Source organism: Cetorhinus maximus, chromosome 1 (assembly GCF_964194155.1).
Source record: "Cetorhinus maximus chromosome 1, sCetMax3.hap1.1, whole genome shotgun sequence".
Lineage (NCBI taxonomy): Eukaryota > Metazoa > Chordata > Chondrichthyes > Lamniformes > Cetorhinidae > Cetorhinus > Cetorhinus maximus.
This window is the reverse complement of record NC_135879.1, coordinates 99,526,436-99,550,286: the sequence shown is the minus strand read 5'-3', so window position 1 is coordinate 99,550,286 and position 23,851 is coordinate 99,526,436. Positions and strand designations below refer to the sequence as shown.

At 40.6% G+C, this 23,851-nt stretch overlaps 1 protein-coding gene across 7 annotated transcripts in view; it reads right to left on the bottom strand.

Annotated features, from left to right (window-relative positions):
* Positions 1–23,590, bottom strand: part of sec31a (SEC31 homolog A, COPII coat complex component) — a 103,159-nt gene extending 79,569 nt beyond the window's left edge. For all 7 annotated transcript variants that reach the window (XM_078544497.1, XM_078544506.1, XM_078544516.1 and 4 more), the window contains exons 1-7: positions 23,456–23,590; positions 13,881–13,973; positions 10,976–11,099; positions 10,198–10,396; positions 9,136–9,231; positions 2,347–2,487; positions 1–143 (exon numbers count right to left, since the gene is read on the bottom strand). In XM_078544497.1, the coding sequence (XP_078400623.1) occupies positions 1–143; positions 2,347–2,487; positions 9,136–9,231; positions 10,198–10,396; positions 10,976–11,099; positions 13,881–13,959 (782 nt within the window). In that variant the 5' untranslated portion in view covers positions 13,960–13,973; positions 23,456–23,590. The remainder of the gene's footprint in view (positions 144–2,346; positions 2,488–9,135; positions 9,232–10,197; positions 10,397–10,975; positions 11,100–13,880; positions 13,974–23,455) is intronic.
* Between the last annotated feature and the right edge of the window lie 261 nt (positions 23,591–23,851).

The window sequence follows — 23,851 nt, the reverse complement described above, 5'->3', positions numbered from 1 at the left end:
CTTGTGTGGTTTTCCAGCACTCGCAAGGGAGATGTTGCAAACCTAAGGTCCCACATCTGAATCACAGGCATTCGATCATCCTCTGAGGCAATGGCCATCTGTGTGGCAATATCAGGATGCCAGGCGAGTCCAGAACAGTGCATCTGCCAGAAGGAACAAAGCACTTGAGTAATAGTATATAGATGCTAGTAGGTTCCCAATGGCACAGCTCACAGATAAAACAAAATAGCTGGGGTGGAGAGTGCAGAAGAGAGGGCGAGCGAGAAAGGGGAGACTAGTAGATTATAAGACAAAGAGGGAAAACAGGTTTTTTTTTTCCACATTCTATTTTGATTCCTTCTTTAAAAAGTTGAACTTTTAAAGCATATATATCTTCTTTGAAGAAACTGAATAGGAAAATATGATTGGGGAGGATGGTACTAGTTAATGGGGCTTCTGGGCACTTAACAGCTACCTTGAGCAAGGTTGGTTAGTGAGTGAAAAGGGTTGAGCAGGTAGTTAAACAGGAAGAGGCAGGGCTAATGTTGAAAGTGAGGCAATGGGAGGAAGGAGAAAGGACAGCAGGGAGGTGAAAGAAGGGGATGTAATGGAGTGACAGAGTGGCAAAGGCATTAGCAATTTGGAGAGCTGCTGACGTCCAGGATTTCTTTACAACCCCCACCAGTAAAAATTAAATGTCGGATGGCTCCACCTGTCACACCACCCACCTGAAAGGAAAGAAGAAAGACAGAGAAGCAAAAAAAAACGAGAGAGCCAGAAACAGAAAGGGAGAGGGAGAGAAACAGCAACAAAAGGACATTAGACACAAGTAAGAGAGTAACCACATTCTCATATCTACCACGCACAACACCACCAGAAAACAACTCGCAGCTATTATAACGCACAACACCACCAGAAAACAACTCGCAGCTATTATAACACTAATTAATGTGTGTATCAGGGTTGATTTTCTGATGGGGAACATTGCCCACCAGTCATATATCAGAAAACTGCAGGCACGCCATGATTTCCATCCGTTAAACCAGAGGACACCAATTTAAGGTGAATGGCAAAAGAACCAATGGAGACACAAGGGAAAACATTTTTTTTTTATACACAGCAAACGGTTAGGATCTGGAATGCACAGCCTGAGACTGTGGTGGAGACAGATTCAATTGGGGCTTTCAAAAAGGAATTGATATGCACTTGAAGAGGAAAAAAAATTGCAATGCTACAGGGAAGTGGGACTACCGAATTGCTCTTGCAGAAAGCCAGCACAGACACGACAGGACAAATGTCCTCCTCTTGTGCTTCAATCATTCTAACATTCTATAATAACATGGGGTGAATTTTCAGGACGTGCACAGTTGCAAGTGAGGTCCTCAGGGGTAGTGCAGATTTGAAAAATTACTGGATGAGTGCAGCTCCAACAATACACAATAATCTGAAAATGGTACAGGACGAAGCAATCGACTTGATCAGCAACCCACCCATCACCTTAAACATTCACTCCCTTGACCACCAATGCAGTGGCAGCAGTACATGGTGCACTACAGCAATTCACCAAGGCTCCTTCGACAGCACTTTCCAAACCTGCGATTTCTACCACCTAGAAGGACAACAGCAACCAGTGCAAGGGAACAACACCACCTGCAAGTTCCCCTCCAAGTCACTCACCACCCTGACTTGGAACTACATCGCCATTCTTTCACTGTCGTTGGGCCCAAATCCTGAACCTCCCTTCCTAACATCACTATGGGTGTACCTACACCAGATCAACTGCAGCAGTTCAAGAAGACAGCCCACCAATACCTGCTCAAGGGCAACAAGGGATGGGCAATAAATGCTGGCCTTGTTAGCGATGCTCATATCCCAGAAACGAAAGAAAGAAAAAAACTCCGATATACAAATACTGAAAATAATTATACAGGATTCTGTTTCTGTTGAGGCAAGAAGAGATTGTAAAATCCTATCTGAGTATGCAGCAATGCTCGAGAAGCTTTCTTTTCCAAAAATGTTACACTGAATTAAATGTTGGAGCATTAGCAACACAATCTGTCTACACCACATTCCCTGGAGTCTACCAATTCAGCACGTCTGTTGGTTTAACTGTGCGTATTGGTATAGTAATGTTACATGCTGCAGGAACATCATGTTTGGGTAACAGTGGCCATAATAGCAGAGGAATAGCCAGCGGAGGTATACTGAGGCATTGGTAGGGAAGAGGGTGCCATTGGGTTAGGTCACAATTCTGGCTGGGTAGCGTCATTTCAATTCATATCAAATGCATATTAAAATTCTTTACTACAACTAAACAATGCAGCATGCTGCCCCAAACATCACCCATTTCCCAGAAAACCTACTTACACGGTTGGTGTGGTCACTGACTTTCAATATCGGTTCATTCTTGCGCAGGTCCCAGACAGCAGCACGACCACTTGGATTAGCTGAAGCCAGAATATGCTGCACTTGCCTGTTCCAGGCAACACAACTAATGTCCTCAGGAGGCTAGGGTATAAAATAAATATTTATCAGGGAGAATCAAAAAAATACATGATACAAATGGTGACTCTTAACATCAGCACCTCAACTTAATTAAGCTTTATGGTATTGCGTGATTTGATTAATCTGGAACAGAATTTCGGTTAATAACTGTATGCGAGAGGTTCCAGATGCACAAAAAAGGCAAACTGAAAGTTGGCAGTTGGAACAATGGTTTAGAATGAATTCTATGGTCATAAGTGCCATGCTCTATGGTTTTGTGACTATGGTGGCAGAAAAACTACCATCAATAGAGCCACATGGTTTTGAAGAACATCAGTGTATCAGGCACAGTGATAAAAATGTCAGGTGTTCACTCCACTGAAATTAAGATAAAGGTAAGTGTGACGGCCTTTTTGAACACTTCAAATCAAATGTGAAGGGGTGAATGGGTTCTTTAAAGGTGTAAGACTTCTAACAAAGATTACCCCTCCACCAAGCAACATGCTCAACTTTTAGTTAAAATGCAGCCAAATTTCCCACATAGAAAAGACCCTCATAGATGTCTTATCCAACAGGCAATTTCCCACCTTACAACAACCGGCATTTTTACAGCATATTTCACATACAAAAACATTTCAGAGAAAAGGAGCTGATGTCGAGCTTTTGTCAGGGAGTTTGAGGAACTGATTGAAAACTTGGATGAAGAGCTTATTTTGGGAAGGCTTTTTAAAGGCTGTGCAGCACTTCCACACACAAAAGCAAGAGATTTCTCCCTCAGAGTGGGCACTCTTAGTTCAAAAAGACTTTCTAGCTTCAATGGGGAATATCTCCATTCCACAAGCCCTAGTGCAAGCACCAGTACACACAAAGTGTGCATTTTGTTACATACTTCTTCAAATTGGCTGGGAATAATAACACATTTTCTGGAGTTCACCTAATCCTTTTGATTAATACATCTTCAAAATGATGGAAAAATTTTAATTTTCTTCTCTGAAGTTATTTATAAATGGTCAGTTATATGCAAGAATTTTTCCTTAAAACATTCAGAACATGCTGTACATATTCTTAGATTTAGCTAAACCCTATAAGCCACAATCCAAAGCCCTGCACAGCTACAAGCTACAATCACACAAAGGGTGTGCACATCCACCGTCAGTAACTTGCTGTGCAACAAAAATAAACAGGTGGCTTTTGTGAAACAAAAGCTCACAAAAAAGAGCTGAAATGAGAATTATTTTGCACATCTATAGAATTGTACAGAAATGTAAATGGATTTATTTCTATCACACTGTGTGAAATAGTGTTTCCCGATTTCTCCCTCGAATGGCTCATTTTATTATGTTCCTGTGTTACTTATTTCATCAGAGGGAGTAGTTTTCTCCCCATCTACATTTGCAAATTCTTTTAACATTTAAACAACTGAATCACACCACCTAATCTATAGTTAAGGGAATATAAACCAAGTGTAACCAACTTGTCCTCATAATTTAATTATTTAAGCCCTGTTATTCTTCTGTGAATTTCCTTTGCATCCCCTCCAATGTCAATCTATTCTTCCTGAGATGCAGTGCCCAAAACTTGGCACAGTACTCTGGATGGAGTCTGACCAAAACTCTATACAAATGAAGCAATACAGACTCCTACTCCTGTTCCTGTTTCTACTATGTCTCACCTGCATCCATCTTCAATGGACCCACATTCCTCTATCATTTCCTCCATCTTAATATGTTTGTAAAAAATTTAGCTGTTAGTTTCAACATCCCTTGCAATTTTTTTCATTTTCCTTTTTTGTAGCTCATTTTCTTTGCATCCCTTTGTTGCCTTACATAGTTCTGCTAGTCTGGTGGATTGTCACTTTTCCTTGCATTTGCATAAGCTTTACTTTTAACTTGATCCTGCCTCTTGCCTCATTTGTTAAACATAGTTCCTTAAGAATCAAATTGAATGTTTCTCTTTTAGGGGTTGATATTACACAATATATTCCAACGCCAGTGTGGTTTCAGTTGCATAATATAATTAGCTTAATAGCTTTCTTCATATGCAATTAAGTTTTAATGACAATTTTAGTATTAGTTAACAAGATCATATTTTCATTCATGATGTTTTAGATTAGTGTTAGAGTTAACAAAGACCACACAACATAGAATCATAGAATAGTATAGCAGAGAATGAGGCCATTTGGCTCATCGAGACTCTACCAGCTCTTTCAAAGAGCAATTCCCTCTACCACTCTTTCCCATATTCCTGTAATTTTTCTCCTTCAAATGTGTATCCAATTCCTTTTTGAAGGCTACTGTTTGATCTTCATCTCCCACATTCACAGGCTGTGCATTCCAAATCTTAACCATTTGTTGAGTAAAAACGGTTTTCCTTGCGTCACCTTTGGTTCTTTTGCCAATCACCTTATAGCTATATCCGCTGTTAGAAACCCTTCAACCATTGGAAACAATTTCTCTAGTTATTCAATTCATAATTTTAAACATCACTAGTAGCCATCTCTTAGCCTTCTCTGCTCCAAGGAGAATCACTTCAGCAACTCCAGCCTATCCATGTAACTGAAATCCCTCATCTCTGAAACCATTCTAGTAAATTTCATAATTTTGAATTACTAGATTGATACCTGGAATGAGTGGGTTGTCTTATGAGGAAAGGTTGGACAGACTAGGCTCATTTCCACTGGGCATTTAGAAGAGTATGGGGTGATTTGATTGAAGTATAGAGGATCCTGAACGGCCTTGACAAGGTGGACGTCGAAAGGTCTTGTGGGTGAGTCCAGAACTAGGGGGCACTGTTTTAAAATTAGGGGATGCCCTTTTAGGACAGAGAAGAGGAGAATTTTTCTCTCTCAGAGGGTTGTGCGGCTTTGGAACTCTCTGCCTCAGAAGGCAGTGGAGGCGGGGTCATTGAATATTTTTAAGGCAGAGGTAGATAGATTCTTGTTAGCCAACGGAATCAAAGGTTATTGGGGTTAGATGAGAACATGGAAATCGAAACACAAACAGCTCAGCCATGATCTTATTGAATGGCGGCGCAGGCTCGAGGGGCCAAGTGGCCTACTCCTGTTCCTATTTCTTATATGTTCTTATATGTCCTAAGCCTTTATTTTATACTGGGAGGCAAAACTCTGCTTCCACTGAAGTATAAGTCACAAAAGGCAGATAGATCATTAAAGCTATAATTTATAGTAGGTTCTAACGCAATTTATCAGAATCTGAAACTATGAAAATTAACTGTGTGTCGTAATCCAGCAGTATCATTTATAATCCAGATTCTACGGTAAATGTGCAGATGTGATGGGTTATCAGTTTATACATTTAAAAAGGAAAGTACGGTAAACTTGCACAAACTCATTAATTCCAGTTCTTTCATGCCATTCCTTAAGAAATTACAAGTGAAAATTAATACAATGAGGTTGCAATCCCCATAGAGACTGAAACTTTTTAAAAGAAAGGAATTCCCATGACGCCAATGGAAAGAAACTTATGGACAAGATTTCACTTCTTAAAATTTTTACCATAACGACAAACTAAAATCAACATAGATCAAACCTTAATTGTCATTTCAACGGACATGATGGCTGAGTCATCAACCTCACCTACAACTTCACCAGCTAACCACAGACATATTGAACTGTTTAATGAAGACCTGTTTTTAAAAAAAAATACAAGTAAAGATGATGATCAAAAAATGGCTGCCACGAGTCACCTGATGGCTGATACTGTAAGGTTGACCACTTCTCTGGAGAGTCTATATGAATTGCATTGCAGGCCCTGTAACATGGAATTTCACATCTTTGGGGGGGGGGGTGGGGAGGGAAGTCAAGGCCCACTTTAAACAAGGATTCTTGAAAGGAAGGCATTAAAAATGCAAAGTTCTGGACTTTTAATCCACTGTAATTCAGTGAAGGCAATGGGACATGCTACCTAACCAGTTACAGCCCACTAGACACCAAAATCCCCTGTGGAGGATGAAATAACCCCATCTCCTATTGATTTATATCTCAAAAATGTGTCAAAAGGTTTCTGAGATGAAAGAACAAAAACTGGAATTGTTACAACCAGGCATTCAAGACATGCTAATTGAATTCCCTTCTGGGAATATTCAGAAATGAGTTTATAACTGGCTCTGAAAAACAGAGAAAGAAGAACCAGCAGGAGGAAAAGAAACAAGACTGCCATATGAAGAGGCTGCTGGAAAAGAGCAGTAAGATCTCTTTCTCTCTGGAAGCAAATTATGTGTCTTCCAAGACTGCAGACCTGAACCAAACCAACTCCAGAATTCAACTGTAAATCACCCAACTTCAACAGCCGCAACATTCTATAATCTACGCCTCACGGACATGCAAAGGACTTACTCATATATTCTTTTAACTTTTATTTGAACTCTTAACTTTCTTATTTCTGGTGTGTGTGTGTGTGTGTGGGTGGTCATGTCTTTATTTTTCCTCAGGTTTTAGTAATTAATAAAGTTACTCCTTCCTTGACCCAAGATAACCTAGTTTGATTGGCTCCTTGTTAAAAGGTAAATACATTTAGAACAGAAAAGGTATCTACGGGGAAAAGAATTTTTAAAGCATTTGTTGTGATCAGCCGAGGGGGCTGAATAAAAGGGAATCAGCTTACTCCTCCTCATCTGGTGGTAACATAATTAACAAGCAACTGATAGATCAAACTAAAGAAAAAGGTATATTTCACATTAACTAATGCAACTGAAATATGTCTTACAAAATGCTTTGATTCTATGCCATGCTACCAGCAAATATGCTGCATTAAAGGGACAGTCTCAAATTCACTCCTAGCTCTCCAGCAGGTTTACCACTCCCTGCCATGCCTTGTCGAAACTTCCAGTGTCTTTCAAAAAATAGTTTCATGCCATCTATCTGGATCCAATTATCACCAGCCAGGCACACCTTGATGACTCTCTGTTCTCTAAATCTTCCAGAGCCTAATCTGTTCCCTTCCCTTTCTTTTGATCGGAAATTGAACCCTTAAAAGCATCATGCAGTTTTCCCTGCATTTGTGAGCTCTTGTGAAAGGTGCTAAAAGCTGCCACTCAACACCTCTATGGGTTTCTATTTGAGTTCCTCTCCCCTTGGCAACCTGAGATCACATGGGAACTTTTCAGGACTGTTTGCCAGGAATTCCAATGACACTCTTTCCAGAATTCTCTTCCACTTTGGAACTAAAGGGACATTTCAAAACATAAACATCTTATAAAGTTCAGCCTTCATGACAATGATTAAAACAAAAAAGGGAAGTATGTTGTGATGATCTTCAAATAAAAATTTCAGAGAAAGGCAAAGTCAAAGTCTAATCAGCAGCAGACTGACGAGCAAAGAAAAACAATGTTCTTGGCCAATAAAAAAACAGTGGACATTAACCTACCAGTCCCAGTAGTCAAGGGCCATGAAACTGCAGCAGAAACTGGTGGCACCTCAATAATTTCACTTCAGTCAGTAATATGCAAAAACTATAAAGTCCCAAATAAAATAATCTGTCACATTCAGAGTCAGGGCAAATTTAAGCACTCTGATTAAGCAAAATCATGGGCATGATATGAAGAAACGTTTTCTCTAATCCTTTCTTGATAAAATATAGTCAACAACATAATGGTTTAACATTGAACTTTTCTTTAGTTTCATGATAGCTCCATAGGTGAACGTACTCAGTGCTATGACACTGAACAGTGTAGACCAGGAAAGGTGTAGGTTTCATCCTTGATCTGCACTGTGTTAAGTGATCACAACCGAGGTAACTAATAAATGGCCTCAGCATCTGAGCTTAGAAGAAAGATTGGTGGGGTGGAGAGTGGGTATGGCGGGTGTGGCGGGGGGGGGGGGGGGGGGAACGACACAATGGGGTTGGGAAATGACCCATGGTTCCTACTATTGATCTCTATCCAGTAACCTCTGTTAGAAAAAGGGCAGCTGTTGAGCACTGGGCTCTATTGTGATGATCTGAATTGTTCCACAATCTATCACCAATTAAATGTTTGGCAAAAATTCAACTGAATGTCATTATATTTTCTATGGTATAAGTATTTGATATTGATAGGCCCAGGGTTCAAAGTGCTAACAAGTCACAGCATGCTCCTTTTTAATACCACTCTGAGATAAGAAGTAACCACTTGTCAAGGTTTTTTTTAAAAAAAGTGAATTGCAATGACCTATTGCTTTTTGAAAGCAAACGAAGAGGACACATGTGCATCTCTGTGTGGCTCCATTTGTCAAAAAAGTCCAAATTCTAAATCAGTTGATTAAGATCCAGCAAGCTGTTCATTAAGTTAGTATTGATGGCCACAGAACACTGTGACCTATATTCAAGCATTATATTAGAGCTGTGGGAGGAGAGATACCAATACAGATTGCACTTTTTAAGATACTGAGACCAACTGAAAGCAGCAGGTTGAACAAGCTAATACATAATTCTTCTGATGATAGTGAAACAAAACTTCAATCATGAATAATTACTATGTGTAATCAAGATAAAATCAAATGGGTGAGTATTCTTGGAACTCATTCTATCTGAAATAACTAATGTCTGCTGCTTTGATTATCACTAGTGGGTTACATTCACATCCTAAAAGAAAGCAGGAAGTGCTCTTTGCACCAACTTCCCAACACTACTAGGAATGAAGTGTTGATAAAATACAAGGAAACATTAATAAACATACCTGAGATTTTGTTCCAGGAGTCATTGGAGTATCAAAATTATTCAAATCCCAGATGTAGATTTCAGACTCATTGGCTCCTGAAGCTACTAGGTTACTCTGGTCAAAAGAAACAACTAATATCTTATTAGGTGTTCAAAAAACATTATCTCAAAGACTTCGAGAAAGGTAAGTTACACAGTTGCATTATCTCACTAATCCTCTCAGTTAAAACAGGATTGAAATCAAATGCTGTAACCGGATCAATGTGTCATTCTGTGCCCTGCAACCCCTCACCCAAAAAAAGTGTTTTTTTTTAAAAAGTGACAAAACTTCAGTCCTCTTTGCCCATCCACCATATCCCAATCAGATCAGCCCCACAAGACCTTCTATGCATCTGTTCAACGGCAAGTATCACAGATATGCTCTAGTGGCACACCAAGATGCACGGCTCCACCAGGACTTCTTGGGCCATTGCCTTTCCAGTTTGAAATGTGAATTTGAATCCCTTCCAGATTGGTGGATAATTGCTTCTCTTTGCTGGCAACTCAATTGTGAAATGAAACCGATCTGTTGTAACCAAATTCCTATCGGGCATAGATCCATTGCACACCAGGCCCCCTAATTTGGCAGTATTAGTTAGAGAGGTCACAAATCATGGCCTGTGCAACAGAGGATGCCTATGAGATTATAAAGTTAAGCAATATATTGGGATGCAGCACAGTCACTGCTGCACTTCAACTGGGAGTGTTTTATGTCAACATTGCACTAAAAAAGTAGAAACTTATAATTTGCTAGATGAAAAAGTGCAAAGCACCATCAGCTTGCCTTCCATCATCCTGGTAGTTCCATGATACAATAATGGAGCTGATGATTAATCATGGCAATCAATCTCCATCAATTAGTCCAGAACAAACCAAGACATGAGGTGAGGAAGATCCACAATCATGAAAACTTTTGGGACCCAAGGATTATTTTTCCTAGTAATGCCATCCCTCACCTTGATCAAGAAAAAAAATTCTTTCACGAAAAGGTTTTTATTGAAATCCGTAACTAGCAGATAGTTTGAACGTTCTGCTAACTCACCTGAAAAGGATTGAAATCAAGTGCTCTAACCGGGCCAGTGTGAGTGTCATTCTGGCCAATCACAACATCCTCGCCTCCTGCTATAATTTCAGATGGATTGTACAGAATTATATTCCCATTTTCACCACCAGCAACGAGAACACCAGAAGATAGGCCATCAGTTGTCTTATCATGAGCACCCCAAATAAGCTTATGGTACCTGGAGAACAAATAAAAATAAGTATACAAGATAGCACTAGGCCAAACAGACCAACAGTATTCCAGTTTGGCTTCTGATTTGAATCGAAAAGGTCATTGCAACCAGTTCATTCATTACGTCAAGTCTACAGCACAGAAACAGGTCATCTGGCTCATCTGATCTATGACGATGCTGAGACTGTACAGATGCCTCCTCCAATCACTCTTCATTTAACCCGATTTACATATCCTTCTATTCTTTTCTCCCCTATGTGTTCTTCTTAAATGTATCTATGCAGAGCAGAAAGGGATGAGCCCCAAAGAAAAAGGGGGAAGGCGCGAGGGAGTCAGCAAGTCAGTTCTCCAGTCATAATCTTGTAGATGATAGACAGAGAGCCACAAATCTCAGATGCTGGCAGAATGAAGAAGGATCCTTCCTTCACGGGGAGGGCAAGTCTATCAGTCTGCTGTCACAAGCTAGAGGCACCTAGCTCAACAGCAGAGAGGAACTCCCCTGTTAACCAACAGCGTGCAGTGGAGGGATCGAAACTGATGCAGCAAAACACATTTTGAGCAGGACCCAAAAGTAGTTTGGTTTTACCTGTGTGGGGAAGAAAAGGTACCACATGATTTCATATCCAGAGTAGAGTCAGCCAGGTCCAGCTCAAAGATCTCCAGAGCAGCATTTGTGCTGAAGGTAGCATCCAGCTGCTGGGCTGAAGTGCCTGTGTCAAAAGTTAGAGGGAATGTAAAAATTATGCAATTAACCATATTTTCTCAATAAAATCATTGTGAGCACAGTACCAAGATAAACTTTGACTTTGGGTAGCTGGACATGAATCAAATGTGTCTTTGCCAAATGTTGGTTATTGACTGATAATATCAGGTTTATGAGCACACGTGAGCTACAGTTTTTCAAGCAACTAAAATCAATTTCCCAATAAGTTGGGAATATGATGTTATAGTTCAGTTCTCCCAAACCTCTACTCAGGTTCACAGCAATATGCAGTTTCTATAAAATTGCTGCAGCCCCTATAATTGGAAAATGATTAATTCTTTGCACATCATAAATATCAGAGATTTTACAAGATTAATAAGTTGCAGTTTTTACCTAGGTACTTCACACTAGATATTGCAAATGTTCTCAAACATGTATTGCTGACCTCTCCAATCTGCAGAAAATACCATGGTTACAGGTGGAAAATACTCAGCAGTTCAGGCTGGATGCTTGGGCATGGGCCTCACGCATCACTGGTTAAATCACAGCGGCAGCGGGATGAGGCCGTTAAGTGGTCATTAATTAGCTACTTAAAGGCCTCAATTGGCCCACAGGCTGGCGGGCCTTCCGAAGCCTCCCCACCACTGGTAAAATTGCGATAGGGGCAAGGGCAGTTGGGTAGGCAGCAAGCACGGCAACATTGGCATGGCACTCAATCTTATGAGTCACCCTGCCTGCCAACCCATACCCAGAGGTCCATAAAATCCAGCCCAGAGTTTCAAGGTGATTTACAATCATGTTCACAATCAGCAACAAAGCACTGCACTACAAACATTAGCAACATCAGCAGGGTTTAGACAGCATAGCTTAGTTGCAAGTCATGACAGGCAAGGTACTGCTCATGCACAAACCACATTAACAGAGGCCATTTCTCTCAAGTTGCTAGCTGTAGCAATCAGCCATTCCATTAGACTCCTGCTGAAAGTGGGAGGGTTGAGAACCTTACTTGTAGCAGAAGCCTGGAACCTGCTGTGCACTGCGGGGTTAAACAGCAATGCAAAGAGAGCAGAATCTGCTCAGAGAGAATGACCGTATTCTCTGATTTCCCTTGCGCAATACCAAAGAGACTGGCTGGTATAAAATTTTATACATTTCATGCACACACTGTTTGCCACGTTTTTTTAATAGATGTACACCCTCTCCAAATTCCTTACCTCAGCACCCCCTCTACAACAGTACAACATCTCACTCATCGTCAACAGTGCCATAGATCAGATATTTAGACTTTTATTTTTTTAAAGTGTTGCATCTAGCACAAAATTTGCCTGTCTAACTTTTAAATGTTACACTTAATATTTCTGAAAAGTGTTGTGTATGATTTTACATATTTTGATAAGGAAAAATTACAGTCTACTCGGAACACAAAGTTGCTTAGTTCAATCATCTGAACATTCAATTTTTAGCGCTGAATTCCCACTTTGCTGTATTATTTGTGTTACACCCTTCAGTTATTGGACAAATCAACAATTAGGGTAAAAATTAATTTGAATTATTAGAATTGGCCTTTACTGCAGTGTGGGTGATATTCTGCAGAACTTTATACTCACATGTAATACATGGGGTGCAAGTGCCATTTAATGTGGTCAAACTATTTCGACTGAGTAAAAGATGAACCATTATTTACCATTCTTAGTGCCTGAATAACTTCTATAATTTAGGTCACAGTTATCAATTAGCATCATTGATCAATGCCCAATATGAGATGCCTTTCTCCAGGGTGTGCTCAATGGGAGTGCAAGGAACTATGATAGCACAGTGCTCCACTTAAAAAGTGCTTAGAGAAACTCACTCAGTCACTTAGGTAAACAAAGATTTTCACTTAGACTTGGCCTTCAACTCAGACTTTGTTAGAGTTCCAGCAGAAGAGACACTAAGTTAAAGAAAAGTTCTCTTATCAGAGGCAAATTCATTTCCTTTCAATTCTCTCTTCTCCAGGAGAGAGTTACTTGTGCTGGACTACAGCTGCAGTGTTCCTATACTTCACCTATGTGAAGATGATCATTCTTTTCTAGTGAACCCAAATAGTAATGGTCAGCAGATCATTTTCATATACACTCCAGCTCTTGTCCTCACTCGACATCCACACTTTTCAGCAAAATCACTGGATAAGGAATAGAAACATCACAATGTTTTCCCAATCTCGGAGGTCCCATGATCAAGAATATTGGGGGGGCAGTAATGCAATGGTTATGGTACTGGACTAATAACCTAGTGGTCATGGGCTCAAATGCCACCAGGCTATGAAATGGAATTCAGTAAATACGGTAAATTATGGCCAGAAAAACAACTATGGAAACTGCTTCACTACTGGTCTTCAGGAAAAGTAACCTACCCCATCTGTTCACCACAGGATTTCTAGTCACACTACATGGTTGACACTTAATGCCCTCTGAAGTGGCCCAGCAAACCCACTCAATATTCAAAGGACTGCCACCACCTTCTCAGGGCAACTTGGCATGAACAATAAATGCAGTCTTGCCAATGTTACTCACCTCACAACAACAATCTTTTTTAAAATCTAATCTTTCTGTCTCTATGTTGCCTGTTTCCTTTCCACTGCTGCTTTGGCCAAGACCAGTTGACTCATTTTTACGTGGATCTATATTCGTTAGGTCATTTTATCTGGACAACCATTCTCTTTTTGTAAGGTGCACTGAAGATTTTTGTGAACTGTTTGATTTGTTCAAATTGTTAATCTACTGCATCTTCAAGCCAGTAGTTTTCTCACCTGCAGCCAGGTAAATAGGGTGTTGATGAGCTGGGCTCCATGCTTGGACAGCAGTCCGATTGATTTCTTTAAGCTTCATTCTTGCTGGCCGAGCTGGAAAAGAAAGAAAATAGCAAGTAGCTCAGTGCTGGAATGTGGCAATAAAAACAAAAAGAACAAGAACAGTAGTTACTACAACGTTGCTCAACAATTGAAATTTCATTCTGAAGCATCAAATACAGAAGCAGCTGGAAAAATATCATTTTTTTTTAAATTGGGAAACCTAAGAGCCAGAGTTTATACTGTAGGTCTACACCAAAGTTGGTGGTCGTGCCAAGAAAGTAGGAGGTAAACAGAGTAGTGGTTAGGTGATACCCTTGGATTTTACAAGCTTATCACCTATGCAAAAGAATGAATACACCAGGGAAAGATAGAAATTGATCAAGGTTTCAGGGGTGTCCACAGCCTTCCTGTATTTTGTCCCTTTTAGTTTGTGTGGGCCCAAATAGAGATGGTATATACTTTCCAACAGGGGTCACTGAACAGTGATAAAGAATGGAACTATGACTATTCCTCCCCTGCCCCAGATAGATCAAGGTCAATCATACTGGGTATGGTAATATAGTAGATATACTGGACAAGCAATCCAGAGGTCATGAGGCACCAAAACATCCTTGTGGAACCTAGCATCATCTAAAAAATTGTCTACAATACTCCTCAAGCTAACAATTGCTGAGTGCAGTAGATACAGTTATGTTCAACTACACAAAACTACTTTCACCAGGAAGAAAAATTCAGGATAACCTGTAACTTTCACCAAAAATGAAAATACATATTTTACAAAAATAACTAAAATGCTCAATAGAGTGGTGGCTCTTACCAACATTCTTCAGGGAAGGGAGAGGATAGAAAGCAAATTCAATCCAGGTTACTTTAGCTCTCCCAAAGGCTGTTTGAAAAAGTGTCATTAATACTGGGACAGATTATCAATTCACCTCCTCAGGTATGGAAGGATCTTAGGAGCACCAGAAAATAACATCACAAAATGTGAGGGAGAAATTTAATTCTTTAAAAAAAACAGTACTACACAGTGTTAGTAACTTGAAGAAGAATATTACTGAAATACATTAAACAGGGATACTGATTACCAGCAAGCAAAACAGTTCCAAAAAAAATTGCTTTTTTATTACATGCTGAGAACAGAACATCAAAGTACATCTGAATGCGAAACAGATGTCCATCAAAAACCAGAGCTTCACTGCCAGCCAAATACCATGATGGCTAGCTATTTAAATTTTATACCTTAAAAATCATTCAGAAAAGCAAGTCATCTCTCTCAGATCACTTTATCAGTAACTGGTCTAGGTAGATGGTATACCTACAGAGAATAACATAGGAAGACGGCAAAATTTCAATGCACACCTCAACAAAACAGATTGACAAATTGCAATGGAAACAGTCAAAGAATGTCTTTCATTTTTAAAAAATCATCAATGGGAATTTTTCACAAAACTATCATATTTTTCATAATATTATTGTGGATTTATAGTTGTCTGTGTGGTTGATTTAATTAAATTAGAGTCAGATAGACTGCAAGGTTGAAATTATCAAAAGAAGTTAGGTGTAAAAAGGTATTTGAAATGCTAATGAGTAAACATGGATGAGGGCAGCATGTAGGGTGTGAAGGAAACTTGCATTTTAAGATAAGTGGAAAGGTGTTTGGGTTTCAAAGGGATGTTAGGATTTTTACAACTAACAAGATAAATGGGGCAAGGTTATGATGTTTATTTTTCCCAAAAGGAAAGAAGCCATATTGACAACATGGAAGATTTTTATATCATGGGAAAAGTAAACTTCCAAAGACCTGCAGAACAATGAAATTTACAGATTAAAGAGAGAAAAAATGTATATTAAGGATGGAAGGCTATTAGGGGGTGTGGCCATGCGAGATCAAAAGGTGCATCATGTGAAGCAGTCCTCAGGGAAAAGTCTCCAGCCGCTTTAGAAGAAGTCTGTTGTGCCCAGTAACTAAAGTTGTGTTACAAGCCTTTGGAATTCCACTGTCGAGTGGGTGCCGTGGTAACCTTGCTGGGTTGAGATTATAATTTCAAATCTATTTGGACAGTCGCCTTAAAGGGGGTCTGTAGTTGGGAACCTGTTTAATTAAGAATTTTGGGAATTGTTAAGACCAAATAACAGTGTAACTGTAATCTTGTGTGCATTTTTTTTTTTTTCCTTTTGTTAATAAATGCTTTAACTTAATTTTAAAATCTCTAAAGGTATTAGTAGACTCAATCCTTCTGAATGAAGTGGATAAGCGTTTGCGTAATAAACACAAATTGCAAAACCGTTGTGATAATGTGGCCAAGTTTCCCTCGTGGATTTGGTCTGCCTGGCACATATCACTTGCCACGTCATAACTGAGAACAAGAAATGCTCAATTGTTAGCAATCCGCCTTTTTAAATAAGGGATACGGTTGGACAGGTACAAATTATGAACCAAAGAACTAACAACTAAATTCAAGAGATTATATGTTATGTGTCAAATGTTGACATGATATGAAACAAGAAATAAAACACAGCTTCTAATGGGTCAGATATGATTTATCCTGTAATTGATCCTTATACTTCCTTTTTTTATTCCAACTTATTTAGACCCTGGAACAAGCTTTGATATTGATTTTTTGCTGATTTCAGCTAAGTCAGCAGTAGGAACTTTACAGTTGGTTTGAACGCATTAGGTGGTGACGTAGTGGTAATGTCACTGGATTAATAATCCAGAGGCCCAGGTCAATGCTCTGGGGACATGGGTTCAAATCCCACCATAGCAGCTGGTGGAATTTTAATTCACTTAAGAAATCTGGACTATAAAGCTGGTGATGGCGCTTGATACTATTGTCGATTGTCGTAAAGTCCCATCTGGTTCACTAACGTCCCTTAGGGAAGGAAATCTGCCATCCTCACCTGGTCCAACCTACATGTGACTCCAAACCCACAGCAATGTGGGTTACCCTTAATTGCCCTCAGTTCAAAGGCAATCAGGAATGGGCAATAAATACTGGCCTCGTCAGTGATGCCCTGCAAAGTTCGCCCTCTCCCTCCACTCCACATACAGTTTTAATCTGTCTGACGTATAGAAGGAGGTGCAATAAGTACTTCATATTATTGGATGTTAAGGGAATCGCATACTGAGATTAACACACCTAAAAATCAACAGAAAGCACATAAAAGGGGTAATGTCATGAAAGGAATGGATAGACAGATTAGGATAAAGATAGCAATGTTGGGTAACACTGACATCCCATTACAGATAATTATACAGTGCAGGCACAAGGGGCCCAATTTTAACTGTGCGAAAGATTGGGTTTGAATTGATTAAAATCAGGCCCAATGAGACAGGCAACCTAACTGTTTATGGGATAGGGAAATGGCATTTTGCATTAAAGCTAAAACTCTAATAAGATGAAAAGGCAGGAAAACTATTGCTGATAAAAAATAAATGATCCCATTTGTTGAGAAATTAACCTTGAAATCCAGATCATCATGGAGCAATTTGTTTCAGGAAGAGATTGCTTTCCTGCTGACTTATATTATTCCTGGCTCTGTATTTTCTCTTATTCTTTATTTGCCTCCCTACCCCACCCTCACACTTGTCTCTTGAACATTAGCTATACTGGCGAGACCACATATATTTATTATTTTTTTCATGGGATGTGAGCATCACTGACAGGGCCAGCATTTGTTGCCCATCTCTAATTGCCCTTGAGCTGAGGGCAGTTAAGAGTTAACCACATTGCTGTGGCTCTGGAATCATATATAGGTCAGATCAGGTAAGGACGGCAGATTTCCTTCCCTAATTAGTGAACCATATGGGTTTTTACGACAATAGACAATCAAGCACCATCATTAGCTTTATATTCCCAATTTCTTAATTGAATTTAAATTCCACCAGCTGCCATGGTGGGATTTGAACCCATGTCCCCAGAGCATTAGCCTGGGGATCTGGATTATTAGTTCAGTGACATTACCACCACACCACCATCTAGTGTGTTCAAGCCAATTGTAGTGTCCCTACTACTGACTCAGCTGAAATCAGCACAAATCAAGAACAAACCTTGTACCAGGAACTAAATAAATTGGGATAAAAAAAGGGAATAAGAGGATCAATTACAGGAGAAATGATACCTGGCCCATTAGAAGCCATGTTTTATTTCTTGTTTCATATTATGTAAACATTTAACACATAACTTATAGTCGGGGATGTAAGAGGGAATATGCAAATTTAAGTTACGAGATGCTCTGATATATTCACAAAAAACTGATTTGCCATGCAGAAGCCATTTCCTTCCGTCTCCCAAAAAAAATGGATCTGCACCTAGGCCTCTCCTAATACTGTTCTATCACTGGTCACTGAGGTCATGTGCAAAAATGATGTGCTGTTAATGTTCCCAGTATTGTTTTGGAGAAATGTCTATCTGATACTCCTGTGATAGTCAAACTTATCACCTTCTTTAGTATTAACGTACAATTATATAAATAAGGAGTGAATGCCTATCTATGTTGTGAAATTTTATGTCTGGATCAGATCAATATGAAATTTACGGGTAAGCCCCATGTATAAGGTTTTAATACATCAACCTCTTTATTTAACTCAATTTTTGAAAAAAAAAATTCCTGGCAAACTGATGAAACTTTGCCGACTCTAGGTGAAACCTGGGATTGTGAGGCACGTGTGTTTTGCTTAGATATGGGCTACTTGTAGCCAATTTTTAGACAAACGGAAAATAACTGCACTGAGCTGCTACAATGGTCATCTGCACAAGCTCTAGCATGCTGACAATTATGAACCAAGCTAAGTTTTATGCTTGAATCAGAAATTCTGCACAGCCACAGAAATTGGAAGCAGTATGGTAACATCAGAATTCTTCTTTTCTCGATACTAAATTTCTAATCCATAGGTGTTTTTTTCCCCAGAATTAACTGTAACCTGGTATTACAGCATTGTGACAGCAACCCTCCTGGCTCCCTTAAACCAGTAGTCACAGAATAGAAGCACAATGCTAGCACGTCTCAAATATGAAGAGTTAGAAGTTCCACAAGTTTCTTCTTCCACCTCTGCACAAAAAAGTCAGTATCCAGAACACACCCATCAGTGCACTTCTAACTGAAAACTTAAAAAGAAAACGATTTGTGGTAGCTGATGGAGCAATTCCGTCCAAGGTTTTCAGGAGGCCACCAATAAGCAATTCCACTAAGTTACCAACAAAAAAAACGGTACACATTTAATTCATTTTCAAGAGGTGGGGTGTACAAAGGGAAGGGAAGAGACAAAATGATTTTGCGCTTCTACTCATGTCTCCCCAAGCCATGATCTCTGACAGGTCCACCCTACGAGTATGCAATTCTGTATTTAGCTGCTTCCAGCAGCCTGTGTGAACTCTGTCTCCCGTTCCAGATTTCCCTATCACAAACAGCCAGGTCCCCCAGCCAATCCCGGGAGATCATCACATAACTAATTGCATAAATCGGCCCTGCACACTTGACACTCTGTGGTATGCTACAGTGCTGCTGCACAGCTATGCTTAAAACAATGGATTACAGATTAATCAAAACTGCAAGACCTCCATCACAGATACAGTAGCATAGGGATCGAATCTTTCCAAGAAACAAGCCATAATCATAACTTCCAACTAGCATCGGAAAGAGATGGCCCACAGGAATTAGAAGAGATAAACACATACTTACCTGCCCTACACTGACACTTCCAATCATTGAAGCTCCTTGGGGCCTGCATCAAAAGGCTCCTCACAGGCCCCAACGAAGTGCAGCTCCAGCGGATTCAAGGAGGCTGCGCCCCCCCTTTTTTACAGCACTAGCTGCCAGAGAGCCGATAAGTTTAAAGGGCCAGTAAAATTGATAGGCCAGGGAGAAGGTAAGTATCTAAGGTAAGTGGATAGGATTTGGGGGTTGGGGGGTTCGGAGTTCAGAGGGTGTCAGGGGGTGTCAGAGGTCAGGGTGGGTGTCGGGGGGTGGTCAGGGGTGAATCCTTGTGGGGGCGGTTGAGGGCGTGCGGGAAGTTCCGTTGGGGAGGGTGTCAGAGGTGTGTGGGGAGTCCCGAGGGGGTCGGTCTGGGTGTTTACAATAGTTACCCAGGAGTTAAAAGGGATTTTAATTCTAACTTTCTCTGGGTAACTATTGGTATAACCCTGGCGGAACCATCCAAAGTTTGCGATTTAAATCACATTTTTAGATGGTTCCCAGAGCTGGGCAATTGCCCAGAGGAAGTGTGCACTTCTGGGCAATTGTTGTGCAAACCCTTACCTGGAAACTTCCGAGAGGGATTCCTCGGCACATTTTTGGGGCACCCCCAAATCTAACGCTGGGGAGTATGGAAGTTATGGCCCTATTTGATCCAAAGAGATCTTGGAGCCCAGGTACATATTATTAAAATGTCACAAACGGAACAGAAAATAATAAAAAGAATGGAATGCTGGCCTTTATATCTGGCGGACTAGAATACAAGAGGGTAGACATCATGTTTCAACTACACAAAGCCCTTGTTAGACCACACCTGGAGTACTGAGAGCAGTTCTGGGCACCACACCTTAGGCGGGATTTGCTGCCCTTGGGAGGGAGTGCAGCACAGATTTAACAAAATGATACCTCGATTACAAGAGTTAAATGAAGAGGTGATGACATAAACTAGGGCCATATTCCCTGGAATTTAGAAAGTTAACAAGTGATTTAATCAAAGTTTGAAATAACAAATAGATCAAGAAAAGCTATTTCTGCTGGTTGGGGAGTCTAGGACCAGAAGGCATAGCCTAATAATTAGAGTCAGTCCTTTCAGAATTAAAATTTGGAAACACTTGCACACACACAGAGTGATAGAAGATTGGAACTCTTTCCACAAATGGCAGTTGATGCTGTTTAAACAGTTTAAATTTTAAATCTGAGTTTCATAGATTTTTGTTAACCAAGAGTATTAAGAGACACGGGCAAAGGCAGGTATATGGAGTTAGGTCACAGATGAGCCATGATCCCACTGGTGGAGATGGCTCTTAGCCATAAAGCCGATAAGTTTAAATGGTGGAAAAGATGCAAGGGGCTAAGTGGCCTAGTCCTGTTCCCAATTCCCCATGTTCCCTGCAGTACTGAATGCAAGTAAAGCTTAAAATTGATTAATTATAGAAGGATTCATTATTACTTCAGAAAAAGTACACTCTTACTTCCTTTGAAAAACAACTGCCTGTCCTCTCAAATATATTTTGACAAGTAAATGAACAGTAATAAAAAAAGGAATGTACTTAAAGGGGTAAATCACATGCTCAATTCTTGGAGTGAGACTCAAACACATGATCTCTGATGCAGATGTAAGAGTGCTACCAAGAGATCAAGACTACCATAAAAGATGCAAGTGATTTTTTTTCCTAATTTATCAATAAAGAATCAGATCTGAACTAGTTGAGCTCCCGTACATACAAAGAGGTCCAAGAATATTTTTTAATACTATTGCTCCAATTTTAAAGATGATATTGTTTGTCCCAGTAATGAATGGTTAAGGGTATCATCCAGATCAGACAGATTAGAAGGTCTTGGCGTTGATATCCATTCTGAGCTCTGTACCTGATCTCAGCTGAGACAAAGGCATTAGACTTGACCTCAGTGTCCCTGGGCTAGTGGAAGGGCGGAAGAAAACATCAGCCAATATTCTCTCTCTTATTGGAAAGTTGTGTGTGTGTGTGGATGATGACAAGGTTGTCCTGACTGTGATGTACCCAAATGTACCTGTGGTTCACACACAAAGGATGTATGACACTTAAGAAGGTGGTAGTTGACATGAAGTGATCAGAAGCAAACAATTGAGAAAGAAAGAATAGCAATTATAGAGCGCCTTCCATGACCTCAGGGTGTCCCAAAGCACTTGACATGCATTAAATACTCATATCGTGTAAGTACTGTCGTAATGTTAGAAACACAGCAATTTGCAGGCAGTACGGTCCCACAAGCATCAATATCAACAAATAATCTTTTTAGTGATGTTTATGTTTGTTGAAGGATAAATATTGGGCAGGAAACTGGGGGAAACTACTTCTCTTTTAAATAACACCATGGGATCCTGCATGCCCACCTCAGAACTCAGTTTAATGTCTAATCTGAAAGACAGCACCTCCAACAGTGCAACACTCCTTCAGCACTGCATTTCTGCATCAGTCAAAATTGTGCGCAGACCTCTCTAGAGTGGAGCTTCAACCTACAACCTGCTAACTCAGAGGAGAAAGGAGCCAGAGCTGACACCTAGAGAGGTATTGATCTTACACTGTATTGGGTTCAGTATCAAGGTTCACAGTTTTCCTTCCATCTTCCTTGGGCAAACAATGAGATTTTAAGCTTTAAAAGACTGTTATGAGCAACTTTCATTGAGCTGCAACATTCACTGTGTCCTCCATCCCGAGAAAATCATGTCTTTCTATTGACCCGTCAAATCACCCTTATTTGCCTTGAAAGCGAGAGAGAAAGAAAAAGACTTGTGCTTATATATAACCTTTCATGACCACAGGACATCCCAAATGCTTTACAGAAAATTATGTATTTTTTTTTAGAAGTGTAATCACTGTTGGGATGCAGGAAACGCAGCAACCAATTTGTGCACAGCAAGCTCCCATAAACAGAAATATGATAATGGCCACATAATATGTTTTTGTGATATTGATTGAGGGACAAACATTGGCAAAGACACTGGGGGTAACTCTCCTGCTCTTCTTTGAAATAGTGCCATGGGATCTTTCACATCCACCTGAGAGAACAGACAGAACCTCGATTTTAAAATCTGATTTAAGAGGCAGCACAGCACTGCAGTACCAGTCTTGATTTTTGTGATTAAGTCTCTAGAGTAGGCCCTTCTGACTCATAAAGGCGAGACTGCTACCAACTGAGCCATGGCTGGCTAATATATTAAAGCCCTGCTCTGGGATTTGAGCACTTCACTACAGTAGTGCCACACAGTCAAAGGTGCAATTTTTTTGCAGAGAGCATTACAACCCCAATCTGCCTTTTAACAGCTGGACACAAATAAAATGATTTGGAAAACGGGGGGCCGGAGGAGGATCAGGCCAATATCCATCCCTAAACCAAGGGAGGGGCAATGATCCAGAACAGGGTCCACTTATAAACATGTAGATTAGATACAGGCAGATCAGAGACAGGATAGATAGTCACAGCAATGGTGACATATTGAATACAATGAGTAAACACACTGATAATACTATATTTATACAGGGAGTACGCCAATGTAAATGGAAATGAAATATTGAAACCAGGAGACAGACTGGGGGAAGGGGCAGAGATTGCAGCTCACAGAAAGTTGGATCCGTTACAAAGAAGCGGAGAAATGAGTTAAGTTTTAGGGGCCAGACCCCAGTAAAATAACATATAAAATAAATTCGGGGCAGAGGAGTCGGCGCAACCCGAGGCCCGCCTGCTGCTTCCCTGCCGTTCCCCCCCTCAGCTGGGAGGGATTTAACCAGGCACCGAAGCCCAGAGCTGAGGGGGAGGCTTCCACAGAGCAGCCCCCGGGCCCCCCCGCCCCCGCTTACCTCCGGCTCCGCTCTGTCTGTGTCCGCACCGCGGCTTCGCCTATCACTCCCGGACCGCCGCCACCGCCGCCGCCGGTGCCACAAGTCCACGTCTCCACCAACGTGGCAGCCAAAGCAGATTGGACCGACACAACACTTCCGCTTCCTCGAATTCCAGAGTCCGCCCAGCATCGCTGCATCACACACACTGAATGAGGAGGCAACCCTGCAGCAGAGGCACCAACACACCCAGCCATGCATTGGGCACAAAGAACTACAACCAGTACCAGAGCAATCACATTCAGCCAACAAGCTCCAGCACACCGACCGATGCAATGGGTATATATCTACCTATATCACAGTAAAAGAGCCATCACACTGCGGCTCCAACATCCCATCTCGAACAATCCTGGCTAA